We start from the raw sequence: 18,841 nt of genomic DNA on the forward strand, positions 1-18,841 counted from the left end.
ACGGTTGTCAAATGAGTTGATGACCAATTGGTAAGGTCTTTAACCTTGGAGAAATCCACTAAGGTTCAAATCTAATTTCCTACATTTGTAGGAATGGATTATTAGGAGAGATTTTTCGAGAATAATGGGTTTTCATCCCAGGCATACGTAGTTCGAGTTCCGCATACTGTCCAATTGGATGTCACTGTGGTGTCACGACTGTTTAAAAAAAGAAAAGATATAACGGTTAAATATAATGCGCGTATTTAGAAAAACAGAAGACATAATGTATAGATATAACCGACCGTTACTAATGATAGTGTACTGTTTAATTCATACCTCCTACCTAAAGTACGTACCTATGTATAACTTGGAATATTTTTCAAAGTTTGGACGAAGCAAATAAGTAATTTGTGGAAAAGTTAAAATGATGATCGATCGATCGATCGGGCGGGTTTATGTATCATATCTTAATGAGTACTCTATCTTAATTATAAACATAGGCTAGCTAGAGATTTTGATGATAATTAAGATTGAGATTAAAGAGAAGATTTATAAAAGTCGAATAGTCTATCTTCGTCCATGTGAGTGTGTTCGGAGATATATATAATAACGTCAAGAGCATATTCAATAGTGAATGTATAGTATTGCGTTAATTCTATCGTATTAAATAGTTGTACAATATAACTGACTAATATATATATTGTTATGTATGGTAAAAATATATTATGTAGAGATCACCTCCTTAAATATAAGCATGTTGAGACTTGAGAGGAACGTCCATTCTTATAATTCTATCGTATTTAATGATTTGTTTTAGTGTATTAGAGTACTCCATGAGCCGGATCAAGTAATTTATTTGTTGTGTTTGTTGGACTCACGTAGTTGTGATCTTTACCGATCATATATCAGTCTGATATGATAATTGACAAATAATTGAAATCCTTATGTCGGTAAATATACGATGGGCGTATTTACCATTAATGACATAATATAGGGTTTCCCATTAGGTGATTAGAATTAAAGAGATTTATAATACACATAACACAAAACACCAAGGGGGCTAAGTGTAAATGTTATGTTTATAAATAGAACATAATTAAGTCATTAGTGACTAATCAAATCGTTAATTTCGGCCACCCTTAATTGTGTGTGTTTTTTCTCTAATCTTCTTCCCCATCTAATCTATAATCACCTCTATTTGGGAACCGATCACAATGGCACGTATGCTGAATCAATTAACAGGTTCCTCAGGATCTTCAGGTAAGTAATCATTAATCATGTTTACATTATATTTATAATACGAATCATTATTTTTTCAACATCTGGTATCAAAGCAAAGGTTTATGTTTTCTTGATTCGTATTATTATTAAAACCGAAAATGGCTTATAAAATTTTTATAAAAAAACGTGATTTTAATAAACGATAATTAAGGTTTTGGTTCTAATTTTGATCATAAAAAGCCTCGTTTTTTTAAAAAAATTGAAGAATCTTAATTGTGTTCTTCGTGTTCTTGATAAAACTCAACTAATTTCTTTGAGTTTGATCCTAATTACTCTAAAATTTGATAAGTAATTCGTGTTTTTCACTCGAGCTCGACCAATGGACTAAACAACTCGAACTCGATGTTAACTAGACAGCTCGAACTCGATCACTAAGCTTACAAGAAGGTGCTGCTAACCTCGACCTAACCTCCATGTCGAGCTGCATTTTAGCTAGCTAACCTCGAACTGAACATGGCAGCCTCGACCTCGTCCTAAGTTCTGGCAGCCTCGACCTAGCTAGCTTAACATCGACCTCGACCTCGACCTAACCTCCATGTCGAGCTCGACCTCGACCTAGCTTCTAACCTCGACCTAGCTTCTAACCTCGACCTAAAGCTGCCTAACCTCGATCTCGAGCTGCCTAACCTCGACCTCGACCTGCCTAAGCTCGACCTCGACCTGCCTAAGCTTGACCTCGACCTAGCCTAAGCTCGACCTTAACCTCGACCATAGCTAGCCTCGACCTCAAGCTCGACTTAATGGCTTTCTAACCTCGACCTTATGCTTGCTAAACGTCGACCTAAAATGGCTGTCGACCTCGACCTCATCTTCTGTCGAACCTCGACTTCACCTCATGTTGATCTTCGACCTTAATCTTGGTCAAACCTCGACCTAAGAACTTGTTATGAAATCTTATTGTAGAGTTGAAACATGTATTGAGTTCATGTATTAATACAACACATGTTAGTGCAATGTTATATGTATTATGTAATGGAATCTTACTTTGTTTCAAAATAAACATGATACTTCTGATTTCAAAATCACCTAATACATGAACCTCGACTTGGGCATTGGCTAAACCACGAGCTAGTTAATTTCGACTCAAGCTAGTTGAGTTCGACCTCAAGCTAGTCGAACTCGACCGTATATTAATTTTTTGATTTAGACTTTATTCAATTCGACGTTAACTCAAGTCGTTTTTTGATTAAGTCTCTATTGAATTCGACATTAATCTTAGTCGATTTTGATTTAGTCTTTATCAAAATCTGAAATTATACGGCCTTAAAATAACAACCTTGACCTTAAAATAACCCCATAATTTTATGGTCAAATTTGTCTCTAATTTTTCAGAAATAATTTTTTCTAAGACATTGCTACCATAGTACTTTAAGGGTGAAAATTTTTTGGTCGCGCTGACCTGGCAGCTCGATCCCAGCCAGGGGCTCTGCCCCTTGGACCCCGCTTCCAGGGGCACTGCCCCCGGACCCCCGTAATGCTTGGGGGCTTCGCACTAATACATGGTTTCATTGTTTGTGCCCAAAGGTCAAATATGATTCTCGTGTTGCGTTTTCTTTCCCTTTTGCATAATAAACACTTAACATATTAATTCTGCCCAAAGGTAATTTAATATGTTATGTGTGGTAAAAGGAACTCTTTTTCATGCATAAAATACACGATGCTTAATTTTGTGCCCAAAGGTCAAAAGATAAGTGTTGTGTTGCACGAACCTAAAGCTCATGTTTTTCGCTTAGATATTAGTTACTTCTGCCGAAAGGTGATGTAACATCTAAGTGGAGCCTAATTTTAGCTTATGGTTTTGGTGTTTACTATAAGCATACTTATCACTTGCTTCATTAATATAATAGTCACAATCTCATAACTTTAGGAACATTAGGCATACTTAATTTAGTTCCATTACTCTAAGAGACCTCACTTAGTCCGCTTTACACAGCTAACTACGTCACTATAATAACCTTCTTTAACTCGTATCGTAAATTCATATCCTCTTTATCTCCACTGTCAGTACCTAACTTTGGCATTGAGCCACTTACTGGCACGAACTTCGCTTCTTGGAAGGATCAACTGATGCTGACTCTAGGCATGTTAGATTACGACCTTGCCATTCGTTAGGATGAACCTGCTGCCGTTACTGAGCAATCCACTAGGGAACAGAAGGCGACTTATGATAGATGGGAAAAGGGTCGCTTATCACTTATGCTGGTCAAGAACACAATCAACCTCAGCATCCGAGGAGCAATTCCTGATTCTGACAAAGTGAAGGAATACCTCAAATCTGTAGAGGATCATTTCAATGGATCATCAAAGGCGCTGGCAAATAACTTGATGCTGCAAATGCTTACTCTGAAATATGATGGTAGCAGTGGTGTTCGTGAACACATCATGAAGATGACTGACATGGCTAATAAGCTTAATAGCCTTGAAATGGAAGTGTCGGATAACTTTCTTGTGCATTTCATCATGACATCCTTACCTGCTCGTTTTGACACCTTCAAAGTGAATTACAATGCTATGAAGGATAAGTGGTCAACGAGTGATCTAATTTCGATGTGTGTGCAAGAGGAGGAACGCCTCAAACTGGCACAACCTGAGTCTGTTCATCTTACCACCACTGCTAATTCTAAGAAAAGGAAAGGTAGATCTAGTAATTCTGGTAATAAGACTGCAAATAAAGTTCCTAAGACCAATCCTGGTGCAGTTGCTTCTAGCTCTAATCCCTTGAGTGGCAAACTTCATTGTAAATTCTGTCGTGCAAATGGGCACACTCAGAAAAATTGCCCTAAATTCAAGGAATGGCTAGCTAAGAAAGGTAACGTACTTTATGCAATATTTGATTCTTTTATGACTGATGTACCTATTAATACATTACCTATTAATACATGGTGGGGTGACTCTGGTTCTATGGTTCATGTGACCAACTCAATGCAGGGATTCCTTACAATCCAGAAGCTACCAAAGGGCCAAAGAAAGCTTAGAGTTGGAAGTGGTGATCTCTTAGATGTCGAAGCCATGGGAACTTTAATTTTACATATGAGTACCGGAAAGACTATTAGACTAGTAGATACCTTATATGTACCGAGAATTACTCGGAATCTTGTATCTATTGGTAAACTTGATCTTGAAGGTTATGTAATGATTCATGGTAGCGGCAAGATTGCTATTACTTTAAATAATGAATTGATTGGTCGTGGTTTTTTGGATGGATTACTGTATAAATTAGAACTAGATCATAAATTTTCCCAGTCTGTGTTGTCTCTTAATGTTGATGATGTAACTAAAACAAAGACAAAATCACCTAAGAAATTGGAGAATTCCTCTATGTTGTGGCATAAACGTCTTGGCCACATCTCACAAGATCGCATGAAACGACTCGTGAAAGATGGAATCTTACCTTCTCTCGATTTCAGTGATTTTGAAACATGTATTAAGTGCCTTAAAGGCAAAATGGCTAAAGGTAACAAGAAAGGAGCCACTAGGAGTTCCAACTTGTTGGAAATAATACACACTGACATTAGCGGCCCTTATTCCACATCAATCACTGGTCATACATCATTTATTACATTCATTGACGATTATTCGCGTTATATGCACCTGTATTTAATTAAGGAAAAATCTGAGTCTTTACAAACTTTTATTGATTATAAAAGTATGGTTGAAAACCAACTCGATCGTAAAATAAAAGTTGTAAGATCAGATAGGGAGGTGAATATTATGGTAGACATACTGACATTGGTCAAGCTCCTGGTCCTTTCCATAATTATAGCAAAGACCATGGCATTATTAACCAATACACCATGCCTGGTTCTCCTCAACAAAATGGTGTTGCTGAAAGGAGAAACCGAACCTTAATGGACATGGTGAGAAGTATGTTTGCCAACACCAACTTACCTAATTTCCTTTGGACTGAGGCCTTAAAAATAGCCGTTCATATACTCAATAGGGTTCCATCCAGATCTGTCCCTAAAACTCCTCATGAGATTTGGACAGGTAAGAAACCAAGTCTAGCATATATGAAAGTATGGGGCTGTCCTGCCGAAGCTAAAATCTATAACCCAAACCTAAAGAAACTGGACCCTAAAACCATTACATGTTTCTTTGTTGGTTATCCAGATAACTCAAAAGGTTATCGGTTTTACTGTCCTACCCATACTACTACCATCACTGACACGCAGCATGCTACTTTTCTTGAGAACTCAAAGATCAGTGGGAGCACGACAAATCATAACTTGGATTTGCATGAAGTACAAGATGTGGGGGGAAACTACTCGTCGGTTATTAGTCCTCCGATAATTCCTCTTGTACCCAACGCTGCTCAAACCACTGATCAACCTTCTCCTAATCATAACGCTGCTAATATCAATGATCCTCCTTCTCCTAATCAGAATCCTCCTTCTAATCATAATGTTGATGCTGCGAATAATGAAGGACCTTCCGTTGCAGAACCCGAAATCCAGTTTAGAAGATCATCCAGGCAACGAAGGGCCACAAATTTTGATGATTATGTCACCTTCTTAGCTGAAGATGAGGACATTGGAAAGCTTACTGATCCTACCTCTTATCAAGAAGCCATTAATAGTGACCAAGCCTCTAAATGGAATGACGCCATGATTGAGGAGCTTAATTCCATGAAACATAACGACGTTTGGGATTTGGTTGAACTTCCTGAAGGATCCAAACCAACAGGTTGTAAATGGGTCTTCAAAACCAAACTAGGCCCGAATGGAAATGTTGAACGCAAAAGGCTAGACTGGTTGCAAAAGGCTATACTCAAAAGGCTGGAATTGATTATCAAGAGACCTTTTTTCCTGTGTCTCGTAAAGATTCCCTATGGATCGTCATGGCACTAGTAGCTCATTTTGATCTTGAGTTACATCAGATGGATGTCAAGACCGCTTTTCTTAATGGAGACTTGGAAGAAGACGTATACATGTGGCAGCCTGAAGGATTTATTCCAAAAGATAAAGAGCACATGGTCTGCAAGTTGAAGAAGTCCATATATGGGTTGAAACAAGCGTCACGTCAATGGTACCTTAAGTTCAATGAAGTCATGAAAGGACAAGATTTCTTAAATAATCCAGTGGATCAATGCACCTATCTCAAGATCAGTGGGAGTAACTTCATAATCCTCGTTTTGTACGTAGATGACATCCTACTTGCAAGTAACAACTTGGATATGCTGCATGAAACGAAGCGCATGCTTTCGCAGAATTTTGACATGAAAGATCTCGGTGATGCCTCTTATGTCATAGGTATCGAAATACACCGGGATAGGCGTAATGGTGTTATGGGTCTTTCTCAAAGGGCCTATATTGACTGTATTCTAGAACGCTATAAAATGCAGGACTGCTCGCCCACTGTAGCTCCAGTAGTTAAAGAGACGTATTCGGTTCTTTCCAAACCCTGAGTACTGAGATTGAAAAGGAGCAGATGAGGGTGATACCTTATGCATCTGTAGTTGGGAGCATTATGTATGCTCAAGTCTGTACTCGACCAGATATCGCTTACATCGTCGGTATGCTAGGACGTTATTTGTCTAATCCTGGATTGGCACACTGGAAAGCGGCTAAAAAGGTTCTACGATATCTGCAAGGGACCAAAGACTACAAACTAACTTTTAGAATGAGTGATGACTTAGAAGTAGTAGGATATTCAGATTCTGATTTTGCTAAAAGCAAGGAAGATAAGAAATCTACTTCTGGATATATTTTCATGTTAGCTGGCGGACCTATCTCTTGGCGGAGTCATAAACAGAAACTAACTGCAACGTCCACCATGATGGCTGAATATATTGTCGTTTACAATGCCACTTGTCATGGGATGTTGTTAAGGAACCTTGTCAGTGGACTTAAAATCGTCAATTCTATTTCTAGACCATTGAAGCTTTACTGTGATAACTCAGCTGCCGTAACTTTCTCGAACAGTAACAGTTCGACTGGCGCTGGACTTTACCTCGATACAAAGTATCTGTTTGTACGCGAACGGGTTGCGGAAAATGTTCTTTGTATTGAGTACATAAGTACAAATGATATGCTAGCGGATCCGATGACCAAAGGTCTTCCTCCTAATATCTTCATAGGACACGTGTCGAAGATGAAGCTCACAAAAGATTTAATTTAATAGCATATTGTACTTGTTGGGTCATTATATTTAAAAAAAATTTTCCTCTGTATTCAGATTTTGTTTGTCTATTATTTACATTCAGCATGCATAATGATGTATGGACATTACTATAACAAAATTTGTCTTAGTCAATTGATCATTGCTTATTTAGTTTTGAATTTTAAGTCATAGTTTGACTAGTGGGGGTCCTGAGTTGATATTCTTCTCTACGACTGTACTTATTGGCTATGATTTCGGTTTAAAACAAAATGAGTATTATCCCGGCCGGATTAACTGTGATACTCATAAATAAATGATCGCTTGGTCAAGTGGGAGAATGTTGGATTCACGTAGTTGTGACCTTCACCGATCATATATCAGTCCGATATGATAATTGACAAATAATTGAAATCCTTATGTCGGTAAATATATGATGGGCGTATTTACCATTAATGACATAATATAGGGTTTCCCATTAGGTGATTAGAATTAAAGAGATTTATAATACACATAACACAAAACACCAAGGGGGCTAAGTGTAAATGTTATGTTTATAAATAGAACATAATTAAGTCATTAGTGACTAATCAAATCATTAATTTCGGCCACCCTTAATTGTGTGTGTTTTTTCTCTAATCTTCTTCCCCATCTAATCTATAATCACCTCTATTTGGGAACCGATCACAATGGCACGTATGCTGAATCAATTAACAGGTTCCTCAGGATCTTCAGGTAAGTAATCATTAATCATGTTTACATTATATTTATAATACGAATCATTATTTTTCCAACAGTGTTTTCTTTTCTCGCGCTTGCGCTATTATTTGTTAGTACTGTACGTGGTGATAGAAATGATCAGATTTGATTTTTTTTTAAGTTAACATCTTATTAGTAGCCTAAAATATGGTTTAGATAAGAATATACGATATTTTGACTGCGTTATGTAGAGATTTAAAAATAGTTAGGGCGCGTTTGGTTCGCGGAATGTTTTTAGAATGAATGAAATCTTTCAAAGGAATTGGAATCTGAAGGAATGGAATTTGACGGAATGTTTTTGATTTTTTGAAGATTCAAGTGAGGGACGGAATGAGATTCCTTCCCCCATTCCCAAGGAATGGAGATTCCATCAAATGAGAAAATGTTAACATTCCAACGGAATGTGATTCCTCCATCTTTAACCAACCAAACACACTAAGGAATGGAATTCAATTCCAATTACATCAGATTCCATCAAATTCTGTGAACCAAACGCGACCTTAGACTTATAAAGTTATATACCATTTGAATAGAGAGTTTACACCCAAACAAAAGTTTTGTTCTTTTGGAGTAACTAAGAGCATACAATATATCAGTTAGTTTTTCTAAAATCCTTTTATTTTTATATATCTATCTATCTATAATCCCTTATAAATTATATTAAATTAAGAAATTAACCATTTTTTCATTATTCCTGAAATACCCTTAATTACTTTTTAACACTTTTCATATTTTTTTTTTCCTAATACACATAATGCATGATGTACCATACATCATAGCCACATTATATCAATAAATTCTATTATTCACCAGCGCCGCCGCCACCATTGACGCTCACCACCACCACTTGTCACCGCCGCAGTCATTAAATCATCATCACCGTCGCAATGCGCGTGTACCTTTCACTCGTTATTAGTTCGATAGCTAAAAGCTTTTCTAAAAACCATGTTTATATTTGTATTTAATCAGATGACTCGATGGTCGATACAAATGAAATCGTCTATAATATATAAAGGGTTTTTGTGGAAAATTTATAAACTACATTTCTTGTATGATACAAGTACCAAAAAATGGGACGTGGTAGGAGCTAGAGCAACGCACTATTAACGGTCCCGGATGCTAGCATCCCAAAATTATTTGGTCATCACTGACGTAATGCACTTTACGTTTCCATAAGATAGTGGCGGCACCGTTTGTCTGTTACCCCATAACCACCTTTTTTGCATAATTTAACCATGTCCACGAAATTCATAAAAATCTTTGTCTCAATTAATATGCAACTTTATTTTCCTCTTAAGTCTTGACACAAACTTAATTTTACCCGATATAGTAAGTATTTTGCTAAACCTAGATTTAATAAAAATTACAATTTACAAGTAATATAAAATACTAGTTTTTACTCTAATCTATCACACGGATGGTTTCAAAAGATATATTTTATACATATTCAATATGTTTAATGGTTTTATGATAAATTATAACATTTTATCTAACTAAATAAATTAATAAACTATACATTATAACACATTACGTGGGTATATATTCAGTTTTAAAAAGAATAGAATAAACTAAATTGGTTTAATAGATACATATAAAAAAACAATCATAATATTTTCACAGATAAAAGAGGAAAGATTCATAATATAGGGATAAAATAATCTTATTTTATAAGTTTTTTTATGGTCTTATAGATTTAGTTATAAGTTTAATAAAAACTTATTAATAATAGTGCTTATCTTTAAAAAGATAGAGATAAAATTTTAGAAAAATAATAATAATATTTAGGAGATATGGAAAAAATATCTCAAAAGACAATAAGGTGATGTCAAATGTATTTTCATGTTTCAGTTTTAGTTAATATTTATATCAAATACATGGAGATCATGAATATAAAGTTGTCCTATATCAATTATTTATTAAACAACAAATATTAAAAACTTGATATATATATATATATACACAAAAATGAAAATGTGCTAGTTAAAAAAATTAATTATATTCATTTTTCTAGATATATCTATACTTATAAAAAAATAGCTCTTTTATTTTTAGAAATGTTGAATGTTATACCATGTAATATTACAGAATTACCCTCTTTTTTGTAAATTACCTTCTTCTTTATTTATTAAATTAATTATGCCCACTAATATACCCAAAATACCCTTAATAAAATAAATTATATTTAGTCTCTTAACTCTTAAAATAACCACAGTAATCATTACATCAGTTACATTTACTTCAATAGTTTGTTCTATTCGTCGTCACCACCAAAATACGTAGTTATTAATATATATATATATATATATATATATATATTAAAAACAAAGGTACAAAAATACGTGTAAAGAATAGTAACAGACCATTTTATTTCTTTGGGCCCGTTTTATTTTCTTAATGGACCAATTCATTTTCTTTTAGACTGATCTTATGTTCTTAATTTTGGGTTTGACAAATTATGTTTTGATCTTTTAAGTTGCTTTCCAATTTGTTTATAAAAGATCACTTATTTTAATTGCATATTATTATTTTTTAAGTTTGTAACATTTTTAAAATTATCTCATCTTAGCACAAGTGAACTATTACATAGTATATATATACACATAACAGTAGGGTGTATGTTTTGAATATATACACCTAACCATCTTCGAAAATTTGTTTGCAATACTTATTAGTTTCAATGTTATTTTGGTTGATGTTTTATTATTATGGATTATTTTTGTTTCAGTTTCTATTTTCAGTGATTTGGAAAATTAGCTTTAATTATGTTTGTATTATTAATTTATTTTTTTTATTTTAAATATTCTACTTTCATACTTATTATTTTTTAGAATATATATAATATATTAATCTGTTATAAAATTATACTGTTGATTTTTTCTAATTTATAATTACTTACCCATTAAAAAATTAATATCAACTCAGGTTTTGAGCTAAATAATGTTTCTAAAAGCATGTAATAATTTTTACATAATACGGAACACAATAAATATAATGTCTCCCAGGACAACGCCCGGATAACGTATCTCGTTATATATATAAGTTTACCCCTTGTATCTTAATTTAATTCATAAAAAATATATGAGGTTTTTGAGGTCGACGTAACCACTCACCATCACCTCACCCGCATCCCAATTTCAACTTTTTTTGAAGTCTTTACAAATCGAAGAAGTCTTCATTTTCACGCAATACATTACATTACATTACAACTAAGTATAAAATCTTAGCTTTATTTGTATGTTGTTTTGTAAAGGTAAAAAACACACGTGGAAACCACCGTGTAAGCACTTTCTTAGCATGTGCATCCATCTCACTATCTTAATTAAACATAAGTTTGTACAGTACTTCGTATTCAGATTATATTTCGCATGTTCTTGACTAGTAATTTCCTACAACCTTTTCTTCTTCTTTTTTTCTTCATATATTTCGCACATACACACCACATATCTCTCCGCCCTCCCACCCTTGAAATCCCCGGCCCTCCAAAACCCCCTCTTTTCATATAATTCTCTTCATTTCCTCTCTTAATTATTTTCCATCCATCCATCCATCTTCCTTCTCTCTTTTTCAGGTATACATATATATTTCTTTTCTTTGTAGATATATCCATCCTCTGTTTTTCACTTATCCTTTTACTGGCTATCATTTTTATTACTATTTGCATGAACATAAATTTACGTTTCATTAAAGTATCATTTACTAGTAATAGAAATTATATATGTGTGTAAGAGGTTATTGTTACAAATGATTTTTTGTTCATATTTGAATCATAGTTTGTGTGTGTGTGTGTTTTAAAAAGGGCTATGTTATGTGCTTCGAATTAATGTATCCAATTGTCTATTTTATGTATTTTAAATATTCTGTTCTTTATAGATGATCGTATTTTTGCTTACGTCACAACCAATTTCGATGTTGTAATTAATTGGATGTCACGTTGGCAAACAATTGTAAGAATATTTAAAAGTTTGGATACACACACATAGATGTAAGTAAGTCTATAACACCGCCTTACACGGGTTTTATGTCCTAATACCACGACCTTAGGTATAGAGGCTGCTTTCAGGTTCTATCTAAGATTAAAAATGACCTCTGGCCATGAGGATAGAACCCTTGACCTCTGTCTCTAAAGGCAAAGGTGTTAATCACTTAATCCAACCTTGTTGGTTCGATACACACATAGATGTGTTTTTGTTAATTGGATACGTACCGTAGACTTTGTACTTATATTATGGCGATTTTACTTATTTAAGGTTTGGTTGTTATAAATTGTGTTCAAGCTAGTGTCATTTATTAGTACTTATCTTATCACCTGATTAGCTCACTTAATTTGTAACAGGAGCTTAATTTACAGAGTTAATTGGTAAAACAAAGCCTTCATTTTTCATCAATGGATCGCAGAGATACATCAGGGTTTGTAAGTGGTGGTTGTAGAAGTAGTTATATGTGTTAGAGAAAAGAGTAATGATTACAGTATTTTTTACTTGTTTTATGCTAGTTTTTTGTGATAAGATACTTGTGCTATTTGGGTTTTCGGTTTTGCTGAATAGAAATGGCTAATACACCTTCATATCTCCCTTCGTTATCTGGTTCAAACACTTGCAAATGTGTTGAAAAAGTTGTCGATGGCAGGACTAGTTTACCATCATCGAGTTTTTACTTGAATGGTAACAAGAGAAAACGCAGTTTTATTGATGGGCTTTTGGATATGCAAGATGGGTCTCCACTATCTCTTGGGTTGGGTTGTTCTATGAGCTCTGGTGTCACTGTTTTTTCGTGTAAAGAAAATGAAGAGCATAATTCGTGCGATCTTGATCTTTCAATGAATCTAATGTCTGAAACGAATTCGAAAGGTCCTGAAGTAGACCTTGAGTTAAGTCTAGCAGCTGGTTCTGTTGAATCTGATGTTACTGCGAATAGTCGTGCATCATTTCCCTTTAAATATAATTTAAACCCGCCTGTTTCCAGCAGCATTATGACCTCTGCAGGAATTCAACTTGTGGATGAAGGGTCAACATCATCTCGATGGAAATTACCTCTTTTTTCCCCATTTCAAACTGCAGAACCTATGCCTCGTGTTCATAATGTGTCTGGATATAGTGGTTTGGATTCTGTAATACATGGTGGCTCGGCTTCCTATGATTCTGGATTGGTTCCATCACAACAGCGACGAAATAGTAATGTGAAAGAGTGTCGGTTTATTGGGTGCACAAGGGGCGCAAGAGGTGCTTCTGGTTTTTGTATTGCTCACGGTGGAGGTAGGAGGTGTCAAAGGGAAGGGTGTCAAAAAGGAGCTGAAGGAAAAACCGTGTTTTGTAAAGCCCATGGTGGTGGTCGACGTTGTGAGTTTCTTGGCTGCACCAAAAGCGCTGAAGGCCGAACAGACTTTTGTATCGGTCATGGTGGTGGTAGGCGGTGCAGCCATGACGGGTGTACCCATGCCGCCAGGGGAAAGTCAGGGTTATGTATACGGCATGGTGGTGGAAAAAGATGCAAAATGGAAGGTTGCACTAAAAGTGCAGAGGGTATATCCGGCCTTTGTATATCTCATGGTGGTGGCCGGCGGTGCCAGTACCCTGCCTGTACTAAAGGTGCTCAAGGGAGCACGATGTTTTGTAAAGCTCATGGTGGTGGTAAACGCTGCACATTTTTAGGGTGTACGAAAGGGGCGGAAGGTAGCACAAGTTTTTGTAAAGGCCATGGTGGTGGAAAACGATGCACATTTGAAGGCGGCTGTTCTAAAAGCGTCCATGGTGGCACTCTTTTTTGTGTTAGTCATGGTGGTGGAAAGCGTTGTGCAGTAGCGGAATGTACCAAAAGCGCCAGGGGACGAACAAGTTTTTGTGTTCGTCATGGTGGTGGAAAAAGATGTAAACATGAAGGATGCGGGAAAAGCGCTCAAGGTCGAACAGATTTTTGCAAGGCACATGGCGGCGGTAAACGATGCTCATGGATCCCATCTGAACCGTCTGTAGGGCATACTTTTACAGCATGTGACAAGTTTGCTAGAGGAAAAACTGGTCTTTGTGGTTTTCATAATCAGCTGGCTCAACACAACCAGATTCCTGGAGTGTTAGCAGACAACCGTAGCCCAATTGGATATAGTGGCGGTTTAGTGCCAGCTGGGTTAGCAGATGACCATGGTACACCAGTTGAAGTGACGGGTCATGGTGGTTACTCGTTGCCAGAAGGCAGAGTTCATGGTGGTGGCTTGATGGCTATGCTTAGAGGGTCACCCATAGCCCATCAGAACCAGGGGAAAGTTGGCCCGTGGGACTTGACGGGTGCTCAATGGGTGTAAGTGAAACTTGCGCCTTCTTTATGGTTTGGTAAGGTGGTATACAGTGTGTGATAATTGTAGCTTGTTCAATATATCCTTAAATGAATGTAAATACTAAATAGGCTAGTGATCCTCATGTACAGATTGTCTTTCGCATGTTGTAGATATTAGGGATTAGTGATAACATATATTGTCAATTGTAAGTTGGTTATGTATTTTAGGTTAAGTTCGTTCAAGTGTATAAATTCTCAATATTTTTATGTTACAAGAATATGTGTATATGTATTTGACATGTATGTGTTCATTTATTGTATTATGTCCATTACTCTTGTTACATAACAAGCTTATGTCGAAAAGTCCAGTATGTCACATTATCAACCAAAGTTTTCAGATGATTCACTTTATAAATGTTGGTATCTATGTACCAACTGCCAAGCATGTATACACTTGTATCCTTTATCCCTTGCGGTTCGTACTTCGTACCTATGGTGGTAAAGGGTCAAAGTGAACTTATTCTGTCCGATTTCCATCCTGTATTAGATTAGACGGGCGCAAAGGATCCATTTTTAGTGATGTTGTATTAGGGTATGGTCTGCAAACACGTAATAATAGAACCATCTTATCTAGGACTCATTCATGACTTACTTCATAGGCCACTCTAGAAGGTTAACTTTTCAGATTAGAAATTAACTTGTTTTAAAATCATGAAAATTTGAAAACTAAATAAAACTGGTTTTTACTGGGCTCGGTTTTGACCGTGAAACTTAAAGTCGTTTTTGAAGGAAGCCCATGAGCTAAACTTCTCTAAAGTCTAATTTATATAATACCAAAGCCCAATACAATTTAAAAGTTGGTAGATTTATAATGCCCCAAAACTTCATCCTTTTTGAAAAAAAAAGTATACTTATACCTTATTAATCATCAAGTAAAAAATTTTACACGGTCGACCCAGGTTTTTAAACCAACTTGTGGGTAAAATCCCACATGCATCAGGGTCTCCAAATAATTGTCAGTTGATCTAAGTCTCACTGGCAATGCACTAGACTAATTGATACGTACCAAAATGTCACATTGGCAACTTATGAATCCATATAGTTACCATATACAATCATGGGTTTAGTATTTAGAAATGTAGTGAACTTTTACACTTTTTCTATTGTATGAATATAACTTACATTTGGTGCGTTGTAGGAAAAAACTTTGTAAAACTGTTCAAATAATGTAACATTTTGACATGCACCAATCGAAAAATTACACGTGCTAGATTATATAACTTGCCACGTATACACTTTTACATTATTTGAACAGTTTTATAAAGTTTCTTCCTACAATGCACCAAATCTAAGTTATATTCATAAATATGAAAAGTGTAAAAGTTTCTTACACTTCCAGATACTAAACCCTACAATTATACACAAATTTAGAGTTCACGTTAATCAAACCTTAGTCATGATCATATAGGTGGTTAAGGAAAATGTTTAAACACAATCACAAAAGTATATCAAGGTAAGGTTTTATACATGTAAAGTCAAATATACATGCTTTGATTATTTGAATAGGGAACATCCGAACATGTCGGTTTACCTTAAGATATTTGGTATAAATATTCTCAATAGTGGACTAGGGCCCATTAGCTTTCTTGAATTAGGTAGGATTGATAGTATATTCCAACCATTTAAGAGACTTAACATAATTATTAATTTATACTACACAAATTATTATTAACAACAAAGTTAAGTATATACTATTCATATATGGGAAAATGATTTGTATTGCAGATTTTACCTAAGTTTAGGTACTACCACATTAAAAAAAGTTACAGATTAAACTTTTGAATTTGATAAACATACATAACCCCCTGAATTTTACATAATTCCCCCTACTTTACTTAAGATAGGTACTGCATGCTTTACCTAACCTTTCCCCTATTCATATAAACAAACAAGAGTAAATCAATAGAGCTCATGACGTAATTGGTAGTGGCAAGACTGCCTATATCACGTTCATTGCGAGATTGAGTATTGTTGATATTGATGAGTGACATCAATAAAGCTCAAGGGGTCTTTTTGTTTTCTTAGAACTCTCAAATAGTAAAAGGATCCAACATGTCCGCATGCAAGCAACATAGTGAGCTTTCATTTCTTACATGATGAGTGGGAGGATTGACTACCAAGTATTTATAGACCAACATGTTTAAAGGTACTTGATAAATGATCTGCTAATGCTTTTTGAAACCAAAACAAAGTTAAAAGTTTTGATGAGCAACCAATAATCTTGGTTTTTTAGTTCATTGCATATGCAGCCGGCCATATGTGAATGAAAAAGTTAGGTAACCCTCATGTAGTCATGTGCAACTTTCAGCTTTTGGAAGTTGAATGTGCATTTCCTTTTCAAAAGGTGTCTACTTCATCCTCCTCTTAAACATTTTTTTTTTCAATCAAACTATAATGCCCCTCATTTTGTAATGACTTTTGCTTCTTGGTATAGACTATAGAGACCAATGTCCAATCCTCTACAATAAGTAGTTTAGTATTATTTGGTGTAACTATTAGTACAGTATACTATTATTTGGTGTAATTATTAGTGTAGTAATAGTATACTTGCCGTTCAAAACAACTATATATAATACTATCACTTTGACATCCATATTCTTTTAAGGTATAGACTATACATTTATGATCGGAAAATTCAATTTTATTGTGCGAAGAGTTGTTTTAAAAATATAACAAAATTTTATTGTGCGAAGAGTTGTTTTAAAGAATAACAAAGTGACAAGCCAAAAATTGGTTTAAGTGTTCGACATCGAAGTTACGTAACTTATGAAAGAGTTTCAATTTTCATAAGTTCAACGTTACTTATTTAACTATTAACAACAATGACTAATTATAAAACTATTGAAAAAATAATAAGCTTTTAAACAAGTTATTTTAACTAGATTTTTAAAAGTAGTTGAAATCCATATAAAATAAATTAGCTAAATGGCCAGTATATCACAAGTAGTTTTGTTAAAATTTTTTTAAAGGTTAATTTCACTTAAAACTTCGTGTCGTGATTCGACTACAGGAGGTTTAGCATACGTTGTCTTAACCGGTTCTGCGCTAGAGAGCTCTCTCGAAGTAGAAATGTCTATTTCAAATACCCAATGGGGGGAAACTCCCTACTAATCCGCCTGAAAGCACGACGACTAATAGGGGTCAACGTTGCCCTCTCAGAATTGAACCTGAGTATACTCAAGTCAAGCCTTATAGAAGGACTTCGTATATTTAACCCCAAGACTTGAACCTTTGGAGATGTCCTTTTAACCAATGTGCTAATGCTTATTTCATTCTATTTTTATAAGATTTAATTTGAAACGAAGTCCTTTTCACATATAATTGTATTAACAAAGTTTTCAACTAGCAAACTATTGCACCAACTAAGTTATGAAACATTGAAGCTAATTTATGAAACATTTAAGCTAGTTATCAACAAAAACCAGAAAATCGAGGGTATAGATAACTGGTCCAAAATTAAGATTATCTAAGTTTGATTCATCATACGGCACCAAGATTTGCTATGGTATGGGACTATGGGGTTTTATCATTTTGTTTCTCGGGGTCAAACTGAATCATTTTACATATCATATAAATTTACAAATATTTATTTATATGTATATGAATTCTTAAATAAAAAAAACCTTGTATTATTATACATCTATCTATAATCTATAATCAATATCTATAATCCCAAATTGTCTTTTTTATTTTAAGAAATTCAGCACTTTTTTATACCCAAAATACTTTTACACTTAAACAACATTAATATATATCTTTACTTCTTAATCTTTTTTTAATTACATTAATAATCACACTTCTATCGCTACCGCCATTACTGTCGCTACCCGTCGCCGTCACCACCACCTCCGCCACCAACCATCGCCGCTACAATCGTCGCATTGCGCGGATACTCCTCTAGTTGCTATTAAGGTGGATTGATAGTCAGACGTCATGTTTTTTACAATATATCTCATATTCGAACTAGACTGAATAAATATCTTGGAATAGAAAAAAATTTAATAAATGGTGACAATAATACTCTGATTACAATGCATACATGTGACTATGTGAGCCTAAAACTCGCAATTATAAATAACTTGGAAAAAAACCATCTCCGTTTATATTGTATTACTAGGATGTTTGACATTGCATATTTAAAAGTTTATTTATTTATTGTTATTATTAAGACAAATTAACAATAACAAATACCCTTTAACAATTGATTGGATTGTTCGGAGTGCGGCGACATATGCCCCGATGGCGCCCTTTTTTGCCCCTTTTTCGCCATCTATATTGTGCCGGAGGGCGACTCGGCCAAAAAAAAAGAGCCCAGCAAAAAACTTCTGCCCCCTCTTTTTGAAAAATATCAGTCATTTTAACGGGACTTTTCAAAAGTAAAAAGCTTTTTATTTGT

At 34.9% G+C, this 18,841-nt stretch overlaps 2 protein-coding genes across 2 annotated transcripts; both read left to right on the forward strand.

Moving 5' to 3' along the window:
- Nucleotides 1–6,690: 6,690 nt before the first annotated feature.
- On the forward strand, nt 6,691–7,474 carry LOC122588018 (secreted RxLR effector protein 161-like). Its single transcript, XM_043760165.1, has 2 exons — nt 6,691–7,098; nt 7,466–7,474. Exons 1-2 carry the CDS (start codon nt 6,691–6,693, stop codon nt 7,472–7,474), a joined length of 417 nt encoding a protein of 138 aa, XP_043616100.1.
- A 4,034-nt stretch (nt 7,475–11,508) lies between these two features.
- Nucleotides 11,509–14,657, forward strand: LOC122586567 (loricrin-like). The gene is made up of 2 exons (XM_043758550.1): nt 11,509–11,686; nt 12,452–14,657. The coding sequence occupies exon 2, from the start codon at nt 12,665–12,667 to the stop codon at nt 14,411–14,413; it is 1,749 nt and encodes a 582-aa protein (XP_043614485.1). The 5' UTR covers nt 11,509–11,686; nt 12,452–12,664; the 3' UTR covers nt 14,414–14,657.
- Nucleotides 14,658–18,841: the final 4,184 nt, after the last annotated feature.

This window comes from Erigeron canadensis, chromosome 2 (assembly GCF_010389155.1).
Source record: "Erigeron canadensis isolate Cc75 chromosome 2, C_canadensis_v1, whole genome shotgun sequence".
Classification (NCBI taxonomy): domain Eukaryota; kingdom Viridiplantae; phylum Streptophyta; class Magnoliopsida; order Asterales; family Asteraceae; genus Erigeron; species Erigeron canadensis.

Excerpts from the sequence above, each read along its gene's own strand:
- LOC122588018 (XM_043760165.1), top strand. The coding sequence starts at position 6,691 with ATGAGGGTGATACCTTATGCATCTGTAGTTGGGAGCATTATGTATGCT.
- LOC122586567 (XM_043758550.1), top strand. The coding sequence starts at position 12,665 with ATGGCTAATACACCTTCATATCTCCCTTCGTTATCTGGTTCAAACACT.